The sequence below is a fragment of the Anopheles coluzzii genome, chromosome 3 (genome assembly GCF_943734685.1).
Source record: "Anopheles coluzzii chromosome 3, AcolN3, whole genome shotgun sequence".
In the NCBI taxonomy this organism is placed as follows: Eukaryota; Metazoa; Arthropoda; class Insecta; order Diptera; family Culicidae; genus Anopheles; species Anopheles coluzzii.
This window is the reverse complement of record NC_064671.1, coordinates 45,816,979-45,840,611: the sequence shown is the minus strand read 5'-3', so window position 1 is coordinate 45,840,611 and position 23,633 is coordinate 45,816,979. Positions and strand designations below refer to the sequence as shown.

The 23,633-nt window shown below is 38.6% G+C and overlaps 1 protein-coding gene across 2 annotated transcripts in view; it reads right to left on the bottom strand.

Annotated features, from left to right (window-relative positions):
- Positions 1-498: 498 nt before the first annotated feature.
- The window catches only part of LOC120958475 (lachesin-like), a 43,288-nt gene continuing 20,153 nt past the window's right edge, over positions 499-23,633 (bottom strand). The window contains exons 2-10 of one of the 2 annotated variants that reach the window (XM_040381319.2): positions 15,155-15,261; positions 11,161-11,377; positions 7,155-7,313; positions 6,886-7,014; positions 6,598-6,748; positions 6,358-6,500; positions 3,221-3,346; positions 3,033-3,140; positions 499-2,923 (exon numbers count right to left, since the gene is read on the bottom strand). In XM_040381319.2, the coding sequence (XP_040237253.1) occupies positions 2,847-2,923; positions 3,033-3,140; positions 3,221-3,346; positions 6,358-6,500; positions 6,598-6,748; positions 6,886-7,014; positions 7,155-7,313; positions 11,161-11,377; positions 15,155-15,261 (1,217 nt within the window). In that variant the 3' untranslated portion in view covers positions 499-2,846. Of the gene's footprint in view, positions 2,924-3,032; positions 3,141-3,220; positions 3,347-6,357; positions 6,501-6,597; positions 6,749-6,885; positions 7,018-7,154; positions 7,314-11,160; positions 11,378-15,154; positions 15,262-23,633 lie in introns of both variants that reach the window. The other variant, XM_040381318.2, reaches the window with a different exon arrangement.

The window sequence follows — 23,633 nt, the reverse complement described above, 5'->3', positions numbered from 1 at the left end:
CAATGGGTCGCTGAAAGCCAAACTCACTAGTAGTATAGGCAGGCCTTGATCGACAGCGGTTGTTTTTCCAAATAGAGGAAGAGGAAGAACACTATCAATTGGATGTGTAAAAAATTACTCCGTTGACAAAATTTTCAAAATTTTCAAAACATAGATAGAAAATTGAAGCCCCATGGTACAAATTTCAAAACGCGCAATCTAATAACGCACCCGTCGTGGGTTAAATTCCCGTATGGGCCGTACCTACTATACTTGGCACTGACTATGCTACTGTAAGTATTCAATAAGTCCCTGATAGCCTGGCCCATTAGTGGCACAGGCAGGCCAGTGATTGAATACGATTTTTGTACCAAATTTATGCCAATAATTATTATGGTGACGCTGATATGGCAGTTGAAACATGATATTTATTCATAATAATTTAATTCAATAACATTCGTACTTACCCGTATGTGGCCCAGCCGTATTAGCAAAAGAAAGACAATCCATGAGCCAAACAACTTTTGCCGCTTTTGTAAAGCAAAAAATATATATTTCAGTTCTGTTACATTTTACTGACCAGCATTGTTCCGACCCTCCGTTGTTCTAGCTTTCACCGTTGTCCAGTGAGCGTTTGAAATTTCATTCTCTGATAACGATTTTGTCGTGTTTTCGTTTTTGTTTTTACTGCACACAATTTTCATCTAGCTATGAAACAATACTTTGCAATGTTCTAGTGTTGATGCCTGCTAGCACGGTTAGTTTTCAAGTGTGAATTTGATTTTGTTTCATGTTGCTTAACTTATTGCATACACACGATGCACCTACGGAGTTAATACGAGTAAATTTTTGTATTCGCTGTCGCTTTAGTATATGTGCGCTGCGTCATTCATTCGTGTTATTTCATTTAATGTTTTACGGGAGGGGAAGGGAGCTCTTCTGAATGGTACTAATAAGAAACTAATCTTTTAGCCTACAATGTAAATCGGTAACCATACACCGGAATTTGGAATTTCTTCTTTTGCTGTGTTGGTTTTGTTCTTAACTTCGTTCGTTGGTTAGTTAGCTCGCTGCGGTGATGAGTTGTTTCTTTGGAAAAGTTTGATTTATTGTTTGATTTTGCATGCATTGTTTTCATTTTCAAACGATTTGAACTAGTTTGCTTAATTATGTTCACTTTTGTTCGTACCGCGGGACAAAGATTTACTTAGATACGGCTGCATTTACACTTTTGCTATTTTGTTTCCGTGTTTGTTTTCCATGAAAATCTGCGCAATGATTCCTTCATGTTCTCCTTCTTTATTATCCTGCGTAGTACGTTAGTGGATAAGCATTTAGATTTTGATTTCCAATATTATACAACAATACACTTTGTCTTTGATTAACATTCATTCATCGGCATCATCGGCACAAGGCTTTTGAATGTATGTATGTATGTATGTTTGCTACTTGCTTATTACATGCTGCATTCAATACAGTTTCAACTGAAATGCTGTAAAGAGTAGCTTAATATTAGTTTGATTGATTTACGACTACATCCAACCTCCCCCCGAAACCACGTATCGTAATTGATGTGTTTAAATTTCATCCGACCTCTATTAGCAAACAGCTTTCATTACCTGCATTTTATCAGTGGTTTTTGTTAATAATACTCACTTGGTTAACATCAATATCAACGAAAGTATGCAATAATACTACAAACGAAACAGCCACATCTTCCGTAACAGTTGAGGCAGACTACTTCAACTCTTTGCCTGCCAAAGCTTCTCGAGTCACCGATGGCACTCGTAAAACAAAACCGTAAATGGGTATGCTAGTACAGCTCCACGCGTACCGCATAAATTCGATCGTTGTACAATGATGGGAATTTATTCCCACCCTTCCTGCCCTAGGGTGCTACAGCCCTCACCAAACAAAACAGCTGAGAAATGGGGCGATTGATCATATGATAAAAAGACAATTTCATTTGACGACTGTTAAATTTGCTGCCTTTGCCCAGCGGCGCTCCCCTGAGACTCAATAAAAGTGCAGTAACGTATGGCAAGACAAAAGTGTAGCACAGTAATGTGGTATCGGCAACGATATAAACAATTCCTGTCAAGAAACAACTCACTTACAGCAGAAGGAAAAGGTTACAGTTTATATTGTGCTGCGAATGCTTATGCTTGTTACAGATTTACATTACATACAGATTGTTCGGTGCTGCCAGTGTGTGTGTGTGTGTGTGTGTGTGTGTGTGTGTGTGTGTGTGTGTGTGTGTTGCTTCAGTAGAATAAACCTCCAGTACCTGCTGCAAATTCTCTATTCCCTTTTCTAGATTAAGGCATATTTAATGTACATACTATCCAACGATTTGTGCCTGCATTTGTGTGTATTTATGTTTGTGTGGTTGGTTGATTTTTGCTTCTTTCAAACTGCACTTGCTTCTACCTTTCCGAAGCTTTCTAATGTAGCACCAATTCAAATGTTTGCTACGTACGAGCTTAAAAAGCTCATTTTGCACTCCTGTTTTACTTTGACTACGACAGCTCACTCGTATTTGAATACAAACTCACGCGTGTAAGGATACAACACAACCACGAATGCGTTTTAGCAATCGTTTTTAAACTTAACTACGGTAGTAACTTGGGTGGGGGAAACGAATTGAGACCATTTTAAAACAAAAAGTGCATCAATCTTAACTTTATGCAAACTGCTCTGGAATATATTTTGCAGTGTTGCTTCGAAATGGCATATTGCACGTAATACATGAGACAATGATAAAAAAACCCTCTCCACTCCTTTGCAGGACGCAACGTAAACAACATCTTAACAAAGTGTTCTCACTGCACAGAACGTTCAACGGAACTGTATGATGAAAGTCACCGTCACTGGTTTAACGGGAGAAATATGTGCAACATTAGCGCAAAAACGGTTGTCCATCGGATGAATGATTTGGTGGCTCCTTCAAGCGCAATGCAGTAGTAATAGAAAAATACGAATATAAAATCAAAATCATGGTAGAAGATTAAAGAAAAAAATCACAAATTTTGCAATAAACGTCCATCACTTACCGTTTATTTCATTCGATTCATCCACCGACCTGTCACGGTTGGGACTCGTGTCGCTGGATTTGTGCTCCGAGCGATCCACCTGATTGTAGTCCGATTGGTAGCGGATGCCTATACGATTACGAGAAGATGCACGAGCAAGATAATTCTTTAATTAACCATTCCTTCTACATAAGGATGCCCAAACATACCTTTGTCAAAGTGGTTGACAGACATCGTAGACAAACCGTACGGTGATTCGTAAACACGAGTTGATGGAACGGTGGTCGTGATACTTTCTGTCGTTGATGGTGGTATCGTAGTTGGTGGGCTGGATGCTGTTTTGACAAAAGACAAGACATATATAACGGGTTAATGTTATGTTACTCAAGTAAGTGTTCGTCATTGCCGTTTAATTTTACTTCTAAGATATACATTTTTGATAGTGTGTATTAATTTTAATATAATACTAGCTTATTTATATTTGTAATTCAACAATGTTTGACTCATGTACACATTGATTAATTCACGAGGTACTTGAGCAGATTAATGAAAAATTATGTGCTGCATCACAATAACAAGAAAAGAAACAAATAATTCCATGGTTTTTAATGAAAAAAAAAAAAAAAGAAATTCTATCAATGTTTACACCATAGTGTATACCATTGAATACGTATCAAATAAGCAAATAATAAACATTCAAAATCTAAATGACAAGGGTAATTTTTAAATTTATATTCAATAAAACACTAGTCATGTGACTAGTTTGGAAACAAATTGCTTACATTTTTTTAAACGTAAAACAAATATTGTGACACGCTGTCAACAATTGGTGCCTCAGTGGTAAAAATTGGTGACTTAGAGGAAATAATAATCTCAGTTCTTTTGGTTCAAAACTAATCCTTTCATTATTTTTTTCTATGATCGAATTTTGTACACAGTTATGAATGTAGGAATTGGAATTATTGAGTTGATACATCTTTACACTTGTTACGGTTTCATTTTATTTAATTGGTAGCCATTATAATAATATAATAAAGCAATACGTCCAAAGACGATTCTCAAAAAATGGAAAAAAAAGAACGATAACATACATGCAGCAGAGTATACAGTACAGTACAGTAAAGACGTGATATTTGCTTTTCTGACAATTAAGTATACTTATAATCCAAATCGATTGGTATACAAAAGTTTTCATATTTCAGAATTTTTAGTTCACATTAATCCCTCAAGATAAATTATGAACCAGTGTTAAAGCCAGCAATAGAGCAATCCTTGCGGCATTTGATCCTATCTGCGTTCTGAGCTAATAAAAATAAAAACTGAACCATAGTGTTATTGCCCCATCGCTCTAATCCTGTCAATGATGCGTTGACCGATATCAAGGATTTTACTCCAACTTGTTTAAGACTCATAAATAACTAGGAAATTGTCGGTTGGTTGTATTACTACGCGCCTTAAGATTATATCGATTGGTATCGTTTGATGCGACTTGTGAGTTGACTTTAGTTTACAAAGTGATTGATATCATATAACGTATGATGTTTGTTTATTGCGTGATACTCGTGTTTATGCAGAAAAATCCTCTAGCAGTAGACACATTAGAGTAAAACTGATGTAAAATTAAGGGTTGAACATGGCTTATACTATTTCAGTTATAATATTTTAGTTTACATTGACTGCAAGCTTTCATTTAGGGAAAATTTTGAGCATATGATATCAAAAGTTTTATGTTTTATGTTACTTGTTGCAAAAACATTCACAGACTCGTTTAGTGTGAAGGCCTTGTATTGCGCAATTGTTCGACCAGTATTACAGTTTGCTTGTATAATTTGGAATCCATCTCAACGATACATAATTTACAGAATTGAATCAATCCAGCGTAAGGTTACTCGTTTTATGTTCCATCGTTTTCCGTGGTCACGTGTTTCTGTATGTCCACCCTACCGTGCTAGGTGCCTATTGTTTGAACTTGAACTTCTCCAACTTAGGAGAATGGCGGCACAGTGCTTATTTTTACACAAGTCACCTGGTAGGGTTTTAAGACCTAGGGCTCTTTTGAGTACGGACTTCAGATCAACAACTTTTTGGAGTAATGATTCTTTGGTTAAAATGGTTAATGTTTATTGTGCATTAGGAAATAATGTTGATTTCAGTTCCAGTTTAAATATGATCAAAACATTTGTATCAAACAACCTAGTCTTGTTTGATGGTAGCACATGTGATGTATTTTTTTAATCTCAAAGTCGCGATTTTATGTCATGTACCATTCTTTTCGCAAGCAGTCGTGATATATAAAGGTTAAATGTGATATACTACTATTGTTATTTAAGCCTTAGAAATCTGGATGACTTTCTTGAATAGATTAATAATAAATGATAAATATGTACTACTGTCCAACAGTTCAGCACATTTGTGTTAATTAAACACTCGCCAAAAATATCAATTTGTAAGATTTTTTGTAATAAGAATAATGTCATATCTAGATCAAGTTTTATAAATTTTGAAAAAAAAACAGAATAAAATTTGCTTCAAACAGGATCAATGCATGAGCGATAAAAAGGCTACCAAGATCACATCACTGCACCAGCAGGAACTGTTTGTTAAAAATACACACACACACACACACACACACACCATTCTAACGCTAAAGCTTCGTCACGGATAGCAAACAGATCGTCATCAACGAGCACGTTTCAAAGCGAAGTTCTGCCAACTCTGTCAACCAGTGCGAACCGAAGCGATGACAAGACGTGCAAATGAAATCTAGAACAGATAGAAAGCAGTTCCCTGACTCAAACATGTTTCCAGCTTCTTTGTGCTCCCCCTCCCCCGTCCCCCTCACCCCATCAACACCCACAATATTGCGCATAATCCCGTCCAGACGACAACGGAATCGACTGTCGTCCTCACGTCAACAATCCTTGGCTTGTTGGCGTTGAGCTCTTCATTGTATTGTTGGTACAGAAGTTTCTGTGAACACTGCTAGAAGCTGACTACACCGGCGGTGGCCAGATGAAGCAAGTGGCAAATTACACACTCGAAATGTATACACACACACTCACTCACAACGTGTTGTGCTGTGGACAATAACACTCAAGCGAACCAACAGGAGAGTTAGGGAGTCCTTGCTGGATGCACCACTCTACACAATGTACCTTGGTTACAGCTAAGTTTGAGAAATGTGCAACAGGTTGCATTGTAATTGTAACTGGGAGGTTACTGACAATTAGAATCATGTATAGTTTACAAATGAAAGGAAATGCTTTTTTGCAGTTCTATCCGTATCTGCAGTTAACAAATATGTAGTTCTAAATCTAAATAAGCATGCAAATTCGTTCGTACTTACAGTACAATCTGATGCTGCCATCCGTTTCTCCACGAGGGTTTTTGGCGATGCATTTATAGATGCCATAGTCACTGTGCTGCACTTCCCCTATGTGTAATCGCATCACCGATTTATATGAAGGATTACCAGGGACAGTTTCAGTTCTGGAAGGGTCATGTAAAATGTAATCAAAAGTTTTATAATACAGTGGAGACATAGAATGGGATCCCATGATTTCAATAGTTTATCATTATCACTTACTTGTACTTCTGTGAGTCGTGTATCATTTGATCGTTTTCTCGCGTCCAGTAATTAAGTGAGGTAGGATGGGCTTCTATATTACATTCTAATGTCACGTTGTATCCAACCGGGATGCCAACCAGTTGATGAGGTATCCAGAGCATTGGTGGAACTAAACAAAAAATAGATAATTTGTCAAACTTATTAGCTACACTGCTATTAAATTTTAGACACATTTCTATTTAAAATGACCGTCTTCTCTTAGCATACTCCACGGTGAAGTTTAACATTGCTGTACCATATACTCACAATCAACACTGACTTTAATACGCTTCGAAACGCTTGGCGGGACACCATTCGTTGCTATGCAGAGGTACGCTCCCATATCGTACCGTGACACACGTGACAGCGTAAGTACATCTCCTTCCCATTCGAGAACTACTGGAATAGGTGGACATTCGCGGCCACGATACCATTAGAACAAGGAGAAAGGAGAAACAAAAAGTTCATAAGTTAAATACAATGTTTTCAGGTATGACAACAGACAGCCAAACGAAAGTTTTCGCAGCTAAGCTTACCACTGTTATTCCGAGTGATGGCAATTTTGGTGTTGTCATCACGCTTCCACTTTATTGATGGCGGTGGACTTCCGGTTGCTTTGCAGCGTAACGTAACGTTGGCACCTTCACGCACGATCACGTCACTGGACGAAACCGAGTCATCGATATTTGGAGGCACTGCAGGTGAAAACCAAACAAACAAAACAAACATCAGTTCAAGTACGACGAAGTGTTGGCTACGGGTAAAAGTTCCTTGCAGATATAGATGGTCAAAAATCGCAAACGTGTGGTTTTCAAATTAAAAACTTTCCAAGCGAGCTGAGCGCATCAGTCATGCTTACTTCCAGCAGAATCTATCCACCAACATCGAAGAGCATGCGGGGTTAGATTTTCTGACAGACGTGAAATCTCTTAAATCGTTCAATTACTTCCCCAAAGCCTTTTCATTCTGTGAACTTTCCGGTCGGGGCAAACCATGCCGTACCGTACACCAAACACTAACTGAGGTGTGAAGTTATCAAAAAAGGAAGTTATCTTTCAGATTTCTTCCTACTCCGCAAGCTATGCGCTGCCCTTTCTACTTGCTCGTGCTATCTATCGTACGAACGGAGTAAAAATCATATGAACCATGTCGCCGGCAATATCGATCTCATAAATAATGCAAATGATCTCAAATCACTTTTTTCCTCGTGATTGCGACCGGACTAAACATCCACCGCAGAAGTTTAAAGAGAGGAAGCCGATGATAATCGGAAAATTTGGTCGGTCGGAACCATAAAGTACGCACCACGCTTTGGAGGAATCGGACGGGGAACAATTTCGGGAAGGGAAATTGAAAGTTTTGCACAAGAAAGTAGAAAACATGCAGTGTTTGGGCGGGGTGAGGTATTTTTCTTGCTTCTGATTTCTTTTTGCATTTCCCCTACTATTCGACCGGCGAGTGCATTATGGTTATTCAAATTGTGGGTTTGATTTCTGTGGATATGACATTTAATTTAAGGCAAAAAAGTCGTCAATTTTTCACTTCAGTAAAAGTGAGGCGAAAACTTTTGGCGTAATTTTTTACAGTTTTTTTTTACAACATCCTATTTTGCAGCTGTACTGTGACTGAGGGAAGTGGCAACACACACTTCGTAGAGGTACATTTTTGATCATGAACTTAGAAATTGAAATTAGCAGCGTGACTTTGTAGGATGGGCATCGTACAGCTATTTTAATTTTCCTTCTAATCCAACATCACATTAGCAAGAAATGTGCCATTGTTATGTCAGTATGTAAAACTAAAGCAATTTAATTAATTTTGTGCTTTATAAATCCATAAAAACTAAATGATTCATTCCAGACCTAGCATATGCCAGGGTTAATGTACTAATAGTAGTGTAAATTGGGGTGCAACAGATTCTTCTTTTTCTTTCGGCTCAACAACCGTTGTCAGCCAAGGCTTCCCAAACTTAACCATTTATTACAACTAAGTCACGATTTTTTAAATATTTTTCTGAATGCGTTGTTGCACCCTTAATCATTTATGTATTTGTATATTTTAAATCAAAATTTGTCCACGAATTAGACTAAACGAAAGTCTTCTAATTGATCATCCTTGTCAAACCTAGCGAGAACATTATAGCCAAACCTCTTACAAGTGAATACTGCTAAATGCAAATATGGTCTGGGAATCGAATACAAGACAAAGAATTAAAACATTTAAAGGATGCTTGAATTGCAGATGACGTTACGAAACTGTACAGATGAAATGTTATAGTCAAACCTATCAAAAACTGCATTAAAGCTTCTAGAAGCTCTCACCAAAGGATCATTTTCACCATAACTAGCTACACGGGTCGGAATAGATAAAAGAGGAAGGTAATCGTATAGTTCATATAGTTATCCTAAAAAAAAAGGGTTTAATTGGAATGAAGCTAAGTTTTCAATTAAAGCGATATTTTCTATTATAATATAAATATTTTTGAATTATTCAATTGGCAAACATGTATAATTTTGATAGATAAAAATATTGAATATGGCACTGCACAACGACTGTAGACCAGTGATCTCCATATTGACACAAATAACTTAATTGATTTTAATTTTTTGTACATAATTTATTTTAGTACACTAACCCCACTATTGTTACATTCACCCTATATCAAGTCGCATCGAAAGTCCGAACAACTTTCTTATTCCGTGTTCGTTTTTAATCTAAGGAAATGATAATAAAATTTGTTCATACCACACAAAAAAAAACTTGCACAATCTGAAACATTGCCGACAATGAAATGCAATGGTGCTGAGGGGGGGGGGATATTTGTTCGCTCCAAACGTGGCAATTATTGATTAAAACCTAGTCCAACCTCCTGGGCCCCAAACAGAAACGTAGGTTTGTAGGATCTCTAGTCCACGCAATGAACATTTGTCAAGAACTGGGCTACCAGAGGGGAGGACAGGAAGCGAAAGAAAAGCAAATGGATGATAGTGAGATGAAATACAGCTTCTGCAATATGCAAGGAATTGTTTGCAGCATCTTTTCGCTGTGGAATTAATGCTTGAGTGAGAAATAAAGGGCACAACTTCTTAAAGCACGAAATTAAAGGTGTGGAACTTTTTGGGAGTTGTGTCTGTTATTCGGATATTGTATGCTAAAAACACACGGCATAATTTGCACAATCTGTACAATTTCATAGTTATTTACAAAAAAATGTCACATGTACATGTACATGTAAAACAGTATACAAAACTTACTTAACCAACCATTGGTTTTATGAGAATAAACTGACATAAAACTTAGTGATCATTATTTCCTCTTTTTAATGAAAGTCCCTATGACATTGGCAAATTCACCAAGCTAAAACTATTTCCGCACAAGGGAAATAACACACTAAACACGGTCGGATAGGAACATTTGACATTCCCCATCATCTTTCAGCTCAAATTTGAAAAGCATTCATACGAAGTGAAATATTATTACGGATTGAGCAGCATCGCACGTCAGTTTAATCACTGTCGTTTCACGATTGACTCGTCGAGACGGCCTTCCCGTATTGTAATTGAATTAACGTACTGATAAATCGACAGTAAATGACGAATATGATAGGTACCGCTCCAGTCTCTCAACCCATTCGCTCGTGCGGTAGCACCATGTAGCACGCGTGGCGAACACAATATTACATTATGCCAGGCGTCGACTATTAAATCATCTTTCCGTCACTATCGTTACCGAATATGTTCGCATCCACCCGGCTATCGCAATATTTCGATCAGCCACTCTTTTGACTACTAATGACAGGAAGGGGGCCTATACGTTATGCAATTGTCCCCCCTCCACTCCCCCCCTCTCATTCCGCGTTCAGGCTAGACCCCAGACCAAATGAGGAGAAAAACAGACCGACCGAACTATGCAACAGCGCGTGATGAATAGACGATGTGTCGCTCGAAGGCAATTAAGTCGGCCCGAAAGCAACACATCCATCGGCCATCCATGAGTATCGGATGCAGTCCAGTGTGATCGATTTGTATGCAACAAGTCACAGTCGTTGTAATTATGCCTTTTCCGGCAGTGTTCATGTGGGTGATGTTGGGTAAAACTGTGGTTAAATGGTGGCAGTCGCATGTTTCCCATTCGCCATCGAAGCAAAAGTTTCCAAAACTAGAGACGGCTTTTTGTGTGGCTAACAAGATATGATGTAATTAATAGGTGTAGCATTTCAATTTTAGTAATCAAAATGGTACCCTAACTTAATGGGAATTTATTCAGATGTAATTGAATCATTTTTCAATGGCACAAGCAAACGATTTGTATCATTTCACCATTTTTCAACTAAAAAGAACTGTAGAGAAGTAAAAAAATATCTCCCCATATTGAACACATTCCATCGGTCAATCTTGATATCGACGAATTTATCGAAAGTGGATGTTGGAAAAAAATAATTACAACCAAATGAACATCATATGGTACAACCGTTTGAGGAAAAAAACCCATTTTCAATCAAAATGTCATTAATACTGTTAACACAAAAAATTGACACCTTACCCACAACATGAAGATAGCCGAACTGCGTTTTTGCCGTCACCGTATTGATTTGACACATGTATCGGCCCTTGTCCTCCTCCTGCACGTTGGTGATGTGCAGGAACCACGTTTTGTGCTTGTCGTGCTTGTCGTGGGTAACGCTGATGCGCGGATTTCGCGTGATGACGTGATTATGCACCGTCAGTATGGCCGACTGTTCGAAGTGCATCCATGCTACCTGTAAAATGAAACAAAAAGGAAAAAGGGGACAACGATTTTAATTTTATTATTGTGTTTTAAACGTGAACCGAAACGGTGTGCCTATAATTGATAATAAATTGGAGTGATTTTGTGGGACACTTTTCCTAGAGGACACGTAAATTAATGACCGGAAGCGCATTGTGTAAATGGATCCTTTTCTCCCCCGGAACATTGCGTATATTGGCTAATGTTTATCGTAAACAATGGACGTAGCAAACATAAATTTTCCTTCTCTTTAGCAGCCCATCTAACTCTACTGGAAAGAAGGGAGACGGCAAAAGGTCGATGCTCGATGCGGAGCTGCTGGGTCACCAAAGATACAGCCGTTGACAAAACTCTTGCTACGTTTTGTCCTGTCTGAGGCACACCAACCCAAAATGATCGAGTGTAAAACGGTTTTCATGCGGACGAAAATGGTGGATTCCTTCGCTGCTAGCGAAGAACCGTCCAAGTTTTATGGCCAGTTGGACAGTGCCAGATTACCCGTAGCTAGCCAGCACTGGTGCTAGCACACACTAGTCACTAGCCTCATTTGGCGATAAAAGATCACTGCAGCGGGATTGTCGTTATGGCAAAATTAGCTCATTGAAAGCGCCCATAAGCAGAGTGGGAAAATGTTCTTTTAATTGAATACGCTGGACCTGTGTTTCTGGAGCTGGCTTGGAACATCGAAGAATGTGACACAGCTCTGGGGATGGCTCAACATATGCTAGACTTGGCCCATGATCACATACACTGGATAGCTGCATTTCAACGTCGGCCTCGAAAGGAAGGCCTAAAATGGGTGTAATTTAAATAAAACAAACATTACCGGTGCACTTTTGGGACTGGGCTCGAGCCAACTAACTTCCCACATGACTTGTCACAAAACGTAGTTGACAAAAAGTATGTACAGTAGTTTTCCCACAAAAAAGTAACATTGCTTTGGTGTACAAAAAGAAACAAAGCATTTCAAACATATAAAAGCAAAAGTTTATTTTACCATTTCTCTAGACAAATATTTAAAAAGAATGTTTGTTTTTTCATGCAACTCTACACCATAAACTAAATTTGTTCGGTGGGAAGTTTACGGCATATTCCTAATTCGTAAAAAATCCGTGCTCGTGCACACAAGTGTCCACCCAACGGCACATAAAAATTATGCACAACAATGCTCCGTACGATCCTGACGACGGTGATAATCGTGCTACTCTTAAGCACACGAACCTCATTTAACGATCAAATGAATTTACTGGTTTTAAAAATGTCACTCCGTTCACTGTAACCGTTTCAGTAAACGGTCGGAAGCAGAACAGGCAAAGAGGGGTGGGATAGCTTTTCACGCCTCCATAATTAATATACGGGGAGAGCTTTAAAATTAAACTAATTTCAAACTGAGTCAACAAAACAGCCATCGTCATTTTCTTCCCATTATCGCTATTGTGTCGACCTTTATTGTTTACATCGGTAGTGCCAAAACTCGGGCTGGGGTGCGGTCGTCGTCTGTGGTGGCAGATGATGGAGGCCGAATGGCTTCCGATGTGCTAAGCTTCTTTTATGGTCGCCCCCAAAACCATCGACAAGCATGATGGTCGGTTTTTGAAAACGGTAAACCATGAACCTTTGCCAGAGCAGCTACCCTCAGTTTTTTTGTTACTCCTCTCTGACTCTCCTTTCTAATCGTGATTGTTTCCCTGCTGCACGAAGCGTTTAACGAGGGGCATGGTGCCAAGTGAATGTGACACCCCGAGGGAGAGAATGTCATCCCGTGGACAGTGGGAAATCCATTCAATTTGGTGCTCAAAATTTTGGAAAAAAAAGTGAAAACTTGTCTTGATTACGTATGTTAAACGATGTGATAGAAATATTTATTATGAGTAATTTTTAAACATATTGAATTCATTGTTTAGGTTGTTTAAAATAACACAAAAATGCTTTAAACCCTTCCTCGTCGACCAATTTGAAGCTTTTCTGGTGCAGTGAAAAAGGAGACACCAACAGTCCAATGTTCGAATACAGGCATTGCATGAGTATGAGAAACATGCCTTATCATTTAATCAGTACTCAGTTTCACGCAATTTCATCACGGTTTTTTCGTTATTCTATTCTTTCAAGTTTGGTTTTTAGTTAGCTATGAAAGGTGAGCTGCTTTTACTCGTAAATTATGTGAATTGAGTTTAGCCGTGATTTTAAAACTTCGAAATCAATAATAACAATAGCAGGAATAGTCGTTACAGATAAATAGAATAAAAATGATTCTTATAAATAAATAAAATAATATTTTCAATTCATCATACTAAAACATTAATAACGACAGCAACAAAAATCGATTTGTTGTCAATAATAACTCTTGTATAACAAACTGTATGTTTCACTTCACACACATCATTAAGATGGGAGCACAATTATGATTATTATTTAATGGCTAATATAGTCTTGTTTACTGTTTAGAATTACCTGTTAGCGTTAAGATATAATTGGTATGTCGTTGCTACTGAATAATAATTAAAATATAATAATACGTTATATTTGTCATTTCATGTTGGCTTGCGTGCATAATGAAAAAAACTGGGCGAAAAATATGAATACGAAGATGCAATCAATATAACGATGCCTAAACCAATCCAAAACTACCAACAATATTTAATCTATCTTGACACAAGAGCGCACACAACGATATCTACATTAACAGCAAAACTATTTCCTAACAGTTCTGAATCGTTCCTACGCTGACCATACATTATTTATGTCGAGTGTTCTCCACACCAAACTGGCCCATCGTGTAACACGACCCAGATCGAAGGGCAAAACGAATTGAGCCCTTGAAGAGGTCGATCGAGCCGTGATTGTGTGAAAATTCCTATCCCCTGAACCGTACGCCGTTCTTCTCCTTTACCCGACCGGCAAAACCATCGCGCCTCGCAAAACTTCCTTATCTACTAATCTTCCCGAAACAGTGGCGACACGTATACGGCCACAGGCGTACGCCGTCTCGACCGTTTTGTGCATTTCGAATGTGGCAGAGAACTTCCCCATTCAGCAAAAGTAAAATCAAACTGGCCAAACAAGTTAAACTCAGCGTCCTGCTTGGTGTGGTTTTTGAAACAAGTTCAGTTATTTGAAGCGCTCCCAATACCGTTTCGTTCGTTTTGCTCACTTTTAGTCTACAGTCATGCGTCCAGTCTCGGTCCTGGAGGAATCTGTGAAAATCCATTACATCAGTCTAGCCGAAAAGTGTGCAGCAAAAATTTCGTAAACAAACCTATAAATCGTCTCGTCTGCTGATGGAGGAGGTACTACTTCAAGGAGCGGGAGGAGTTTGTTCGGGAACGCGGAAATCAGGACAACCAACACCAACACCGATTTCAACTGTGTTTGGAATCGCATTGAAGCTGGCAACGAAGCTTTGAACAGGATAAATGAAAAAAACGAGAGCGATATCTCCATTTCGCTGGTAAAAGCAAGAGCATGTCGAAATGGAGGTCACAACAGAGATTCACCTGGCGATAGAAGAATGGAAAGACGTTATCTCGCCAACAGAATTGAGGTCAGGACAGTTATGCATCGATCGAGAGACGAAGTAAAAATTAGGCTATAATTACTTTTTTATGGTAAATAACAAAGCCCAAACAAATTAATTTGAAAATAAAAGAAACACAAACACAAACAAACAAAACACATCCGAACTAAACACTGCGCATTCAATATTTCTGCTAGGGTAAGGGAAAGTGTAGATAAAGGTTAATTTTAAAGTCTAACATTGCATTTAACGTACCTTGTAGGATCCCAGATTTTTCACCGAACAAGCCAATTTTACGTTCCGTCCTGCTGGCACGGTTATGTTTTCTATAACATCTGTAAACTCCGGATCTTCCAACACCGCTAGAAAAAACACAGGAAAAACAGAATTGATTATTTAGCGATCTACTTTCCATATAGCTACAACTCACAACATAACTCAGAGAACATAAATGAGCCTGTTAATGAAAGTTGATCATTTTGACATGCTTGGTAATGATGTATGTCAACCGCTGCAACCAAACTGTCTGGAGAATGAGGTTCCGGAAGTAAAAGTTTAGCCACAGCGAGCAAGAGCGAACGTTGATACTATGGGGTATTCATTGAAAGCAGCAGGATTGAGTTCCTATGTGTTCAAATAACTTATGGTTGCAAGGACTAATTATAGTGGTAGCTTAAATTTCACTGAATGAAGCAAGCGTCCTAACGTGTTTGATAAGTATTGAAGGAAAAAAATGAAATAATTATGAAATGTACTAGAAACGCATAGTATATTCACGAAAAACTTTACGGGAATACATGTCGAGTTCAGGATCCTTTGGAACAATCTAATGGAACTAAAGGCATTCGTTTCAAACTCATAAAACTCGTCCTTTTCAGGTTGCATCAAATTACATTCTCCTGTTCCGCCTGCTCCCTAATTCGTATGACATTGAAGGGTTAAGGTTTAGGTCATGTAAGATGTGGGAAAGCCGAAGTAAAAACAGAAAATTTCCCCTATTCCTAAGCGATGCAAGTACAGGAGTTTGTTAATTCGTGTCACGTTATTTGCTTGCAGCCCACAATCCTTAGGGGATTGATTCATCAGACATAAAAGTTTAATATGGAAAAGGATAGCGTTTTCTCAAAAATTTATGCGGGTAATATACCACATTTAATGGAATTAAAGTGGATTAATATTAGTATGTTTCTTACAGACGTTAAGGTATTGCACAAAATAACTTAAGCTAGAGTTTCTTTACTCGTGAAGGCCATAATATTAATTTTCATTTAAAACAATCAAACACACGACACAATCTTTGGAGGATAAGTGATTCACCCGCTCCAATGTGCTTTAATAGTTCCTTTGGCGAGTTTCTACTACCACCTACGAATACTAATCGATCAAATCAGTTCTTATAAAAATCCAGCAAAAATTTCCACCTATCGTCTCGCTTCCAATTTACCACCGAATGGCAATTTTCCGCAACGATTCTAGACTGGTGGCAACGATTGCTTCACAAAAGTACACTTTCAATCGTAACCGATAATGTCGCTCGTTTCGTACGACCACTGCTGGACGCAGGAGAACATTGCTGCTTGCTTGCTTGCTTGCTTGCTGGTTGAAAACAGTCACAGTTGTTTCCTAGTCGGGATAGTACCCGCAGTCTCGACAGATCGGCGATCAGGACAAAATCCGTGGCACGTAATCGTATGGATGGCGATGGCGAATGAAAGGATACAATTGTAATTCAATTAAGGTTGATACTGAAATGGTGATTCAACCTAATTTCGTTTCTTCTCTGCTTTTTAGAAGCACAACGAACGGCGGTCCCTACCCAAAAAAGGGAGGGTTCTCAATGGGATGATGGTGAAAAGAGGAAGCTGAAAGTTACATACACACATCCGCAACATACGGAATGGATCCTTTTAGATGAGGTGCATCCTTCTAACGGCTTGCAAGGGCAGAACAACGGCTTCGAGGAGTGTATTTATCTACTGCTCTACCGTAGAACCACCGACGACGTCCAGCAGCTAGGGGACTCTACGCTTGTGGGCGGGATAGGCTACGTATATTCTTTTAATATTCCGGAAATGTCGACAGCCGAAGTAAATAAAATTAAAGGCTACACTCCTTGTGCACTGGGTTGCTGTCGCGTTCAATTCCATTGCGGCCATCCAACTCTGTCGTACGAATTCGCACGGATCACGGGCACCGAGACAAACCTTTATCTTTATCCGTTGCGCTCATCCGACGGACATCCTTCTAGCTGGGGAAGGAGTCTTGGGTCTCGGGTGAAGGAGTCTAATGAAGTCGATGAGTTCAAGATTGTTTTAACGAGCATTGAATTCAACCGTAGAACCGACCTATTCCGAAACTTTTCGTGCCCTACCGCAGTGCCATGGCGCAGCGGAAGAATTTTGCTCTAAAGAGCGGAGCTGTTGTAGGGGCTGTGATTAAAAATTTTATCTCGAATGGCTGATTTTTGTGGAACGGATTTGGAACGGAAATTGATTTTGGATTGCGTCTTAAACTTTTTAAAGAAACATCTTTAGAATTGTAGTTTTAAGGACGAATTAAAATAAAAGAAAGTTGCCTTCGAAATAAATTGCATCTATACATATTAAGGTCTATTTTGTAAACTATATCGATTCATATCATTCTCAAACGAGTGGGCTTATAAGTTACAACAAATGTATCCTGAGCAATTTGAGACAATGTTTTTCTGTTTGCAGTTGCAATGTTTCAAATAAACCCTTTCCAACAGCAATAGGAAAGCCCACATATGGTGAAGAACGACACGATCTCCCAAAACATTTTCGAAAACATCCGGTTTTGTAAGCCGAAGAGAGCCGACACAGCACAGGTTATGCAAAGTGGGTTTGCAATGGGTACAGAATGCCAGGACAGGAAAGCATATTTTTCTAAATTAAGCACGCATGAAATACTTTTCCCATTCTTTTTCAACGGTGTCTCCTATGGCCTGTCTCTTTCAACACGATCCTCTCTCGAACACGATTTACTCGAAGCTTTTTCAATAAACATAAACTTTTTGTTCACTTGTACCATCCCACAAAGGACTTACGCGCGCAAAAAACAACTCCCGGTAACCACATTTACGACAAAAGAAAGAAAAAAATATACGTAACCTGTATAAGGGATAGAAAAGAGCGTGCGAGAGGTCCTCATGTGTTGGGGCAAAAAGTTTGCACTTTTAGTGCACTGTCCCTGTACACACACACACACACACACTTTTATCTTTTACTCTTCATTCAGCTGTGTTTTTTCTGCTTTCTTGCAACCATCTTCTAAAGGATCATCCTCACAGATCAGACTAGCAAACGGTTCTTCCCAGGATTTGCTCCAAGCAACGAAGCTACAATTGTATAAGGGTTGGATAAAAATCCCACAATTCAGGAGGAGTGTGTGAGTGTTTGTGAGTTTGTCGTCGCTTGTTGTTTGTTGGCAGCCTTGTACCTTAGCTTGTGCATTTATAACCTAGAAAGAAATGGCAACATTCAAACCATCCCAGTGCGAGGGGAAAAGAATTGGGCGTCAATTGTGGGGATTTGGCTTGCCGTGTAAAGCTTGCAATTGCTTAAGAAACGTGTGTAAGTCGTTCGAGATGCAATCGTTTGATAAGATTATATCACTACGATTGCTTGGAGGAAATTACTTATTGTGTTATCTTTTTTTTATTATTTTGGTTCAAATATTGTTGTTTTCATCAATTTCGCTTTCAATGCAAATGTTTTTCCAAAAGAACAAAATTTTTTCTAGCAAATGTTTCAATATTTCAAACATTTCTCACATGAAGTGCAACAAACGATTAGCAACAAATCATTTGCAGGATAAAAAAAAACGTATCAGCCTTCTTGGGCTCTTCACATTGCACCTTCAAAATCCTCACGCTTTCTGAATTATTACCTTTTTACCACACCAATGTCCATACAGTGAATATTTACATTTATTCATTTTCCGCTTATTTGCTTCCCTTTTTACGGTACAGAATAAACGGCAAGCCGACCAAAGAAAAGGGATATACCCTAAAGTCTCATACGTAAAAACGCTGGAACCGAACGCTACCTTTCAGTTGGGTCATATTTTGCAAAGGTGTGCTTGTCCTTCCGATTTCTCACATCCCACACACATGCACACAAACTCACACATACACCGGTACACACGATGGAGGGTCGAAACGGTACTGTACCAAGGAAATCACGGGCAAAGGCGGGCAAAGATTTATGCAGACGTTCGTGCCACCGCAAGCGGAAAGCGAGTAAGTTGGCAAGTAGATTGAAAAATCCTTCCCCAAAAAGCCAAAACCAAACACAAATGGTTCACGCGTTGGGGGGAAAAACGTTGCTTCACAAAATCAAATAGACACTCGGGAGCACTCGGGAAACATAACCCATTTTTTGTTGTTTTGCTTTCGTTCCAGTGGAAAGTGAAGAGAAAACTTTGACCAAAGGATGTGAGGAACAGCTGGAGTGATAGGGAGAAAGAGAGAGAAAGAGTAAGAGAGAGAGAAAGATGGCACTAACAACAGCCGGTGGAGGTAGGTCCCAACTGCTCTATGCATTATGATTTTTACGTACTCGCCATTTCCATATTTCGATTTCCTGCTGTCAAACGATGTCAAAAGTATGTTTCCGCCAACAAGCATGAGCGCCGGTGCACATATGTGACAATGGAGGCCTGGAAGGGCTAAAAAAGCATAACGGCTGTTCTCCACCAAAAGAGCCACAACAATCGAGGGCCAGCCGAGGTACAATGTCACCGTCGACGAAATATAAAGGCAATGGCATAAGAGATATTGATTGATTTTGTTAAAAGGATCTTTCGCGGTGATGTACAAAGCACAGATTCACAGGAGCTATCTTTTAAGAGGTGAATTGTTGTGAGCGTAGCACTGGCAGAAAGAGTATATCTATTCAATAACTACAAGCAGTAATTTGATTGATGGTTGGTTAACAATTTGGCTGCGAATAGAACTGAGCTGTTTGTGGTATTGTGCAGTTGAATGTTATTAATAAACCAGATTTTTTAAGCAAACATGGTTATATTGTTAACAAGGTGAATATGAAGAAAATAATATTAATTTTATTACATTACATCTAGGGTAATTTTCGAATTGTTGCACACCACCCAATTATTGCACAGTGCGTATAAATTGTTCAATAATTGTAAAGTGTTCAATAATTGGCCATGAAGAGTGCAATAATCAAATATGGAGTTTTTGTAAGTGCGCAATAATAGGTTTAAAAATCAGTATTTCTTGCCATTAACCATAATTTTTAACACTTAAATAAAATATACATACTATTTTTGAAACAATAATGATGTATTCTAGACACAAATAACAAGAATTTTGTGGTTTTATCCACACTGCAAAATTTGCACATATTAATTAGACTATAATATAGCATTTCTTGGTAATTATGTTAATTAATTAGCAAAAATTAGGTCATATCTTCGGGTGGCCGATAAAATATATTTAGAGAAAAAGTTACATTCTATTGAATTCGGGAAATTGTTGTCACAGTTACCATGCACCTACAATTTTTCAAAATTTTCATATAATTTCAAGAAATGTTTTGAAATAGTTGTTTTGAGTCTATTTTTTTCATAAGGAAAAGACTACATAAATAAGTACTATGACAATATATTATATATTATCGCATTCTAGAAAGATAGAGTTGTAATGTTTATGTCAGTAATTTAAATACTATCAATTAAAAAAACAGTATAATTTCCATTAAAAGCTTATTGACTTGATTGATATTTCAGCTCATTTAAACCTCTCAAATCCAATAAAAAATTACTCTAAATTTATAACCATGTTATTTGTTTTCAATTTTAAGAACAATAAAGACAATGTTGTTTTTAAAACATAATAACACACAATAAAATGAAGAATTTAATTGACCTACAAAAAACAATGTTGCACGCTACAACATTTTATAAAGGAAAAAAAGTTATTTTATTGATACTCTTCGGTAATTTGGCAATGACTTTTAGAGAAAAATTGTATCTTGTGGAATATCAATTGAATGAACATTTGATATTCACTATACTAAAGACAGTTTGTTTTATGAACGTTTTGAGTTACTTGAATCTGATCTTTATTTTAACTTTATAATTTGCACGATTTGTTTTTATCTTTTTTTTTTCTTCAACTTTTACACTCATTTTGAATAGATACTAATGTTCGTATTCTATAACGTCTGCATTCTAGAAATCTCTATATCGACCAGTATTATTTTAAGAAGCACCCATAAAAATGTATCTTACCGCACAAACATAAGCAAACTGAATGTTTTTTTTTTGTTTTTGTAAAATGTAATGATCATACCCCTTTTACCAACGAGCTATTTCTACTGACAAACACATTTCTCACATTCTTCAATGCTCCCAAAACAGGGAAAGGTCGCACACGAAAATGTTGTCACTTGTCACCGGTGATTAGTTTTCTGCCCTGTGGAAATGTTCTTTTACCACTAACTAACACATATTTAAAAAAAAACTAAGGTGGTATATCTTGTGGGTGAAACTCGGACACATTTTCAAATGAGCAGAACACACACACACGCACACTGTACTTCATTACGCACATTCCAAGACGGAAAGACCTTTTCAGCATCTTCGTCAGTGGACTGCGACTGAGCCGCTAGCAGCAAATGTTAAACGATTGAAACTGGCGCCAGTGTCACCCAAGCCACGCACAGAATATTTTCCGTCCTGAAATCCGTCATCATATTCTCGCAACGGGTAAACACGTGGCAGAGTTCGACCTGCTTATTGCGCAATACATACAAATCGATGTTCCAACAGCGCACTGACGTCGTAGCGACTACGGACGGCTAATCATCGCGAGACAGAGAGAAGTCATCCAAATTTATGGCAAGATTATGAGTCTATAAAATCAGATTTAATAACCACTTTCCTTACCGCACACATCCTTCGTTAAGGGTGGATGAAAGTCGACGATGCAAAGGGAAAAGATTCGTCTTCATCAGTCATGTTTTCATCATCAATTTTTGCGCTCCGTAGCACGTGTTTCTTTGAATCCTTACCCAACTACTACGAAACACACAAAAGTGTCTCAAGTCGAAAAAATCACCGCTTACCGTACATACAATTATATTCTAATTCCTGTTCCTCTAAATTTTCCCGTTTAAACGTTGTGCAGGAAGAACAACCCTACTTCATTCTTACCAGTGTTGGTTTTAGCTATGTCGGGTCACTTTTTCTTCGCAATGAAATTCCCTTGTTGTAAACGTTGACTGGCTTTGTTTCAGATTTGTGCTAAATAAATCAAACCACCTTTTGAATTGTTAATGGTGCCTTCATGCGTGTAATTCATGTAGGATTTTTTTCCAGTCCATTTGGCGCTCCAGTATTGGATTGTTGTCAATGGTACGATTCTTTTAATGGGTAGAAAATATAGCATTTGTAGCAAAATGTTTAACCATATAATTGAAGATTTAATATGCTGCATGTATTTTATGTAAAATAATATTATGTGCATCAAATTCAACGTATCGTTTCATCCGTACGTTTTCGCCTTAAACATGTAAAATTGTATGTTCTCTCTACACTCTCCTAGGTGGATTTAGCATGTTCCATTTTATTACTGCCGGCGCGAGCGCCCGACCATGAAACATGAATGGAAACGCAAAGCAAACGTAACTGGAAGAAAGATTTCCGCAACACGCGGAGGGTTTACTTTTGGATTGCTTCCCACAAAACGTAGAACGTTTTCCATACACCGAGCTCACCCAGCTTTTGAGGCAAGTCAACATTGTTCACCCTAATGGCCCAATGCCACTTGATTTGCTTCACTGTTTCACCAGGGTTTCTCCAGTATCCGCAAAACCGCTACAACTGCAGACGTCGACGACACAGTTTGCAGTGGTTTGGTTACGAATTTTTACTGCCAGCAGCGTCTACCACACATCCCAGTTACGGTGCATTTGCCACAAAAACATGCGAAGCATCCCCGTGACCCCCTAACGGCAGTCAAATAATTTTTCTAAATTCAAATCGACAATTTCCTCCTCACAACGTTAACGTTTTTGTTTGGTTTTCCGTTGTGCAAATGCGAAAGAACGCGTTACACATCTCTACAATACGTACTATAGAGCCTACTTTCGCTTACGAGACATTCGGCAAGATGAAGGGCAGGAAACTCATTTTCCTTATGTGACCCGATCACTATCTGCCGTCCCATCTGGTGTCCTGCTCCTTCTCCTCGTGTCGTTCTAGTGCAAAAGGTTTAAGGCGTAATAATGCGCCAGAATACGTCGGCTGAACAACAGGCTGAAAATCAGACATTCCGCCAACTGGCAATCGACAAAGGGGGGCAGCAAAGGACAGACGAAAGCACTTGCGTGAATTATGTTGGCACACGATCACGGAAAGCTAGGGCTCAATTTGGTCGGATAACAGCTTGAGATTTCCGATCGAACCCGATATCGACGTTTCGATATAGCGCTCTCGAGCATGCTGTCACAGGATTTTACGTCTCGAGTTCCTAGCTGCACCCCTACTGTCCGCACGTGTGTTGGCAAAGATAAGAAGTTCTATCGAACGGACGGACAACGCATCGGTGGCTGTTCCTTTCGTTCCGCCATTCGTTGCGGTCGGAATCAAAATTAATCCCGCAGCACATGTTGCGTTAAAATGTAATAAATTGATAGTGACGCTCATTTTGGTGTTTTTGTTTTTATTGTCTTTTCCTTCGTCAGAAGAC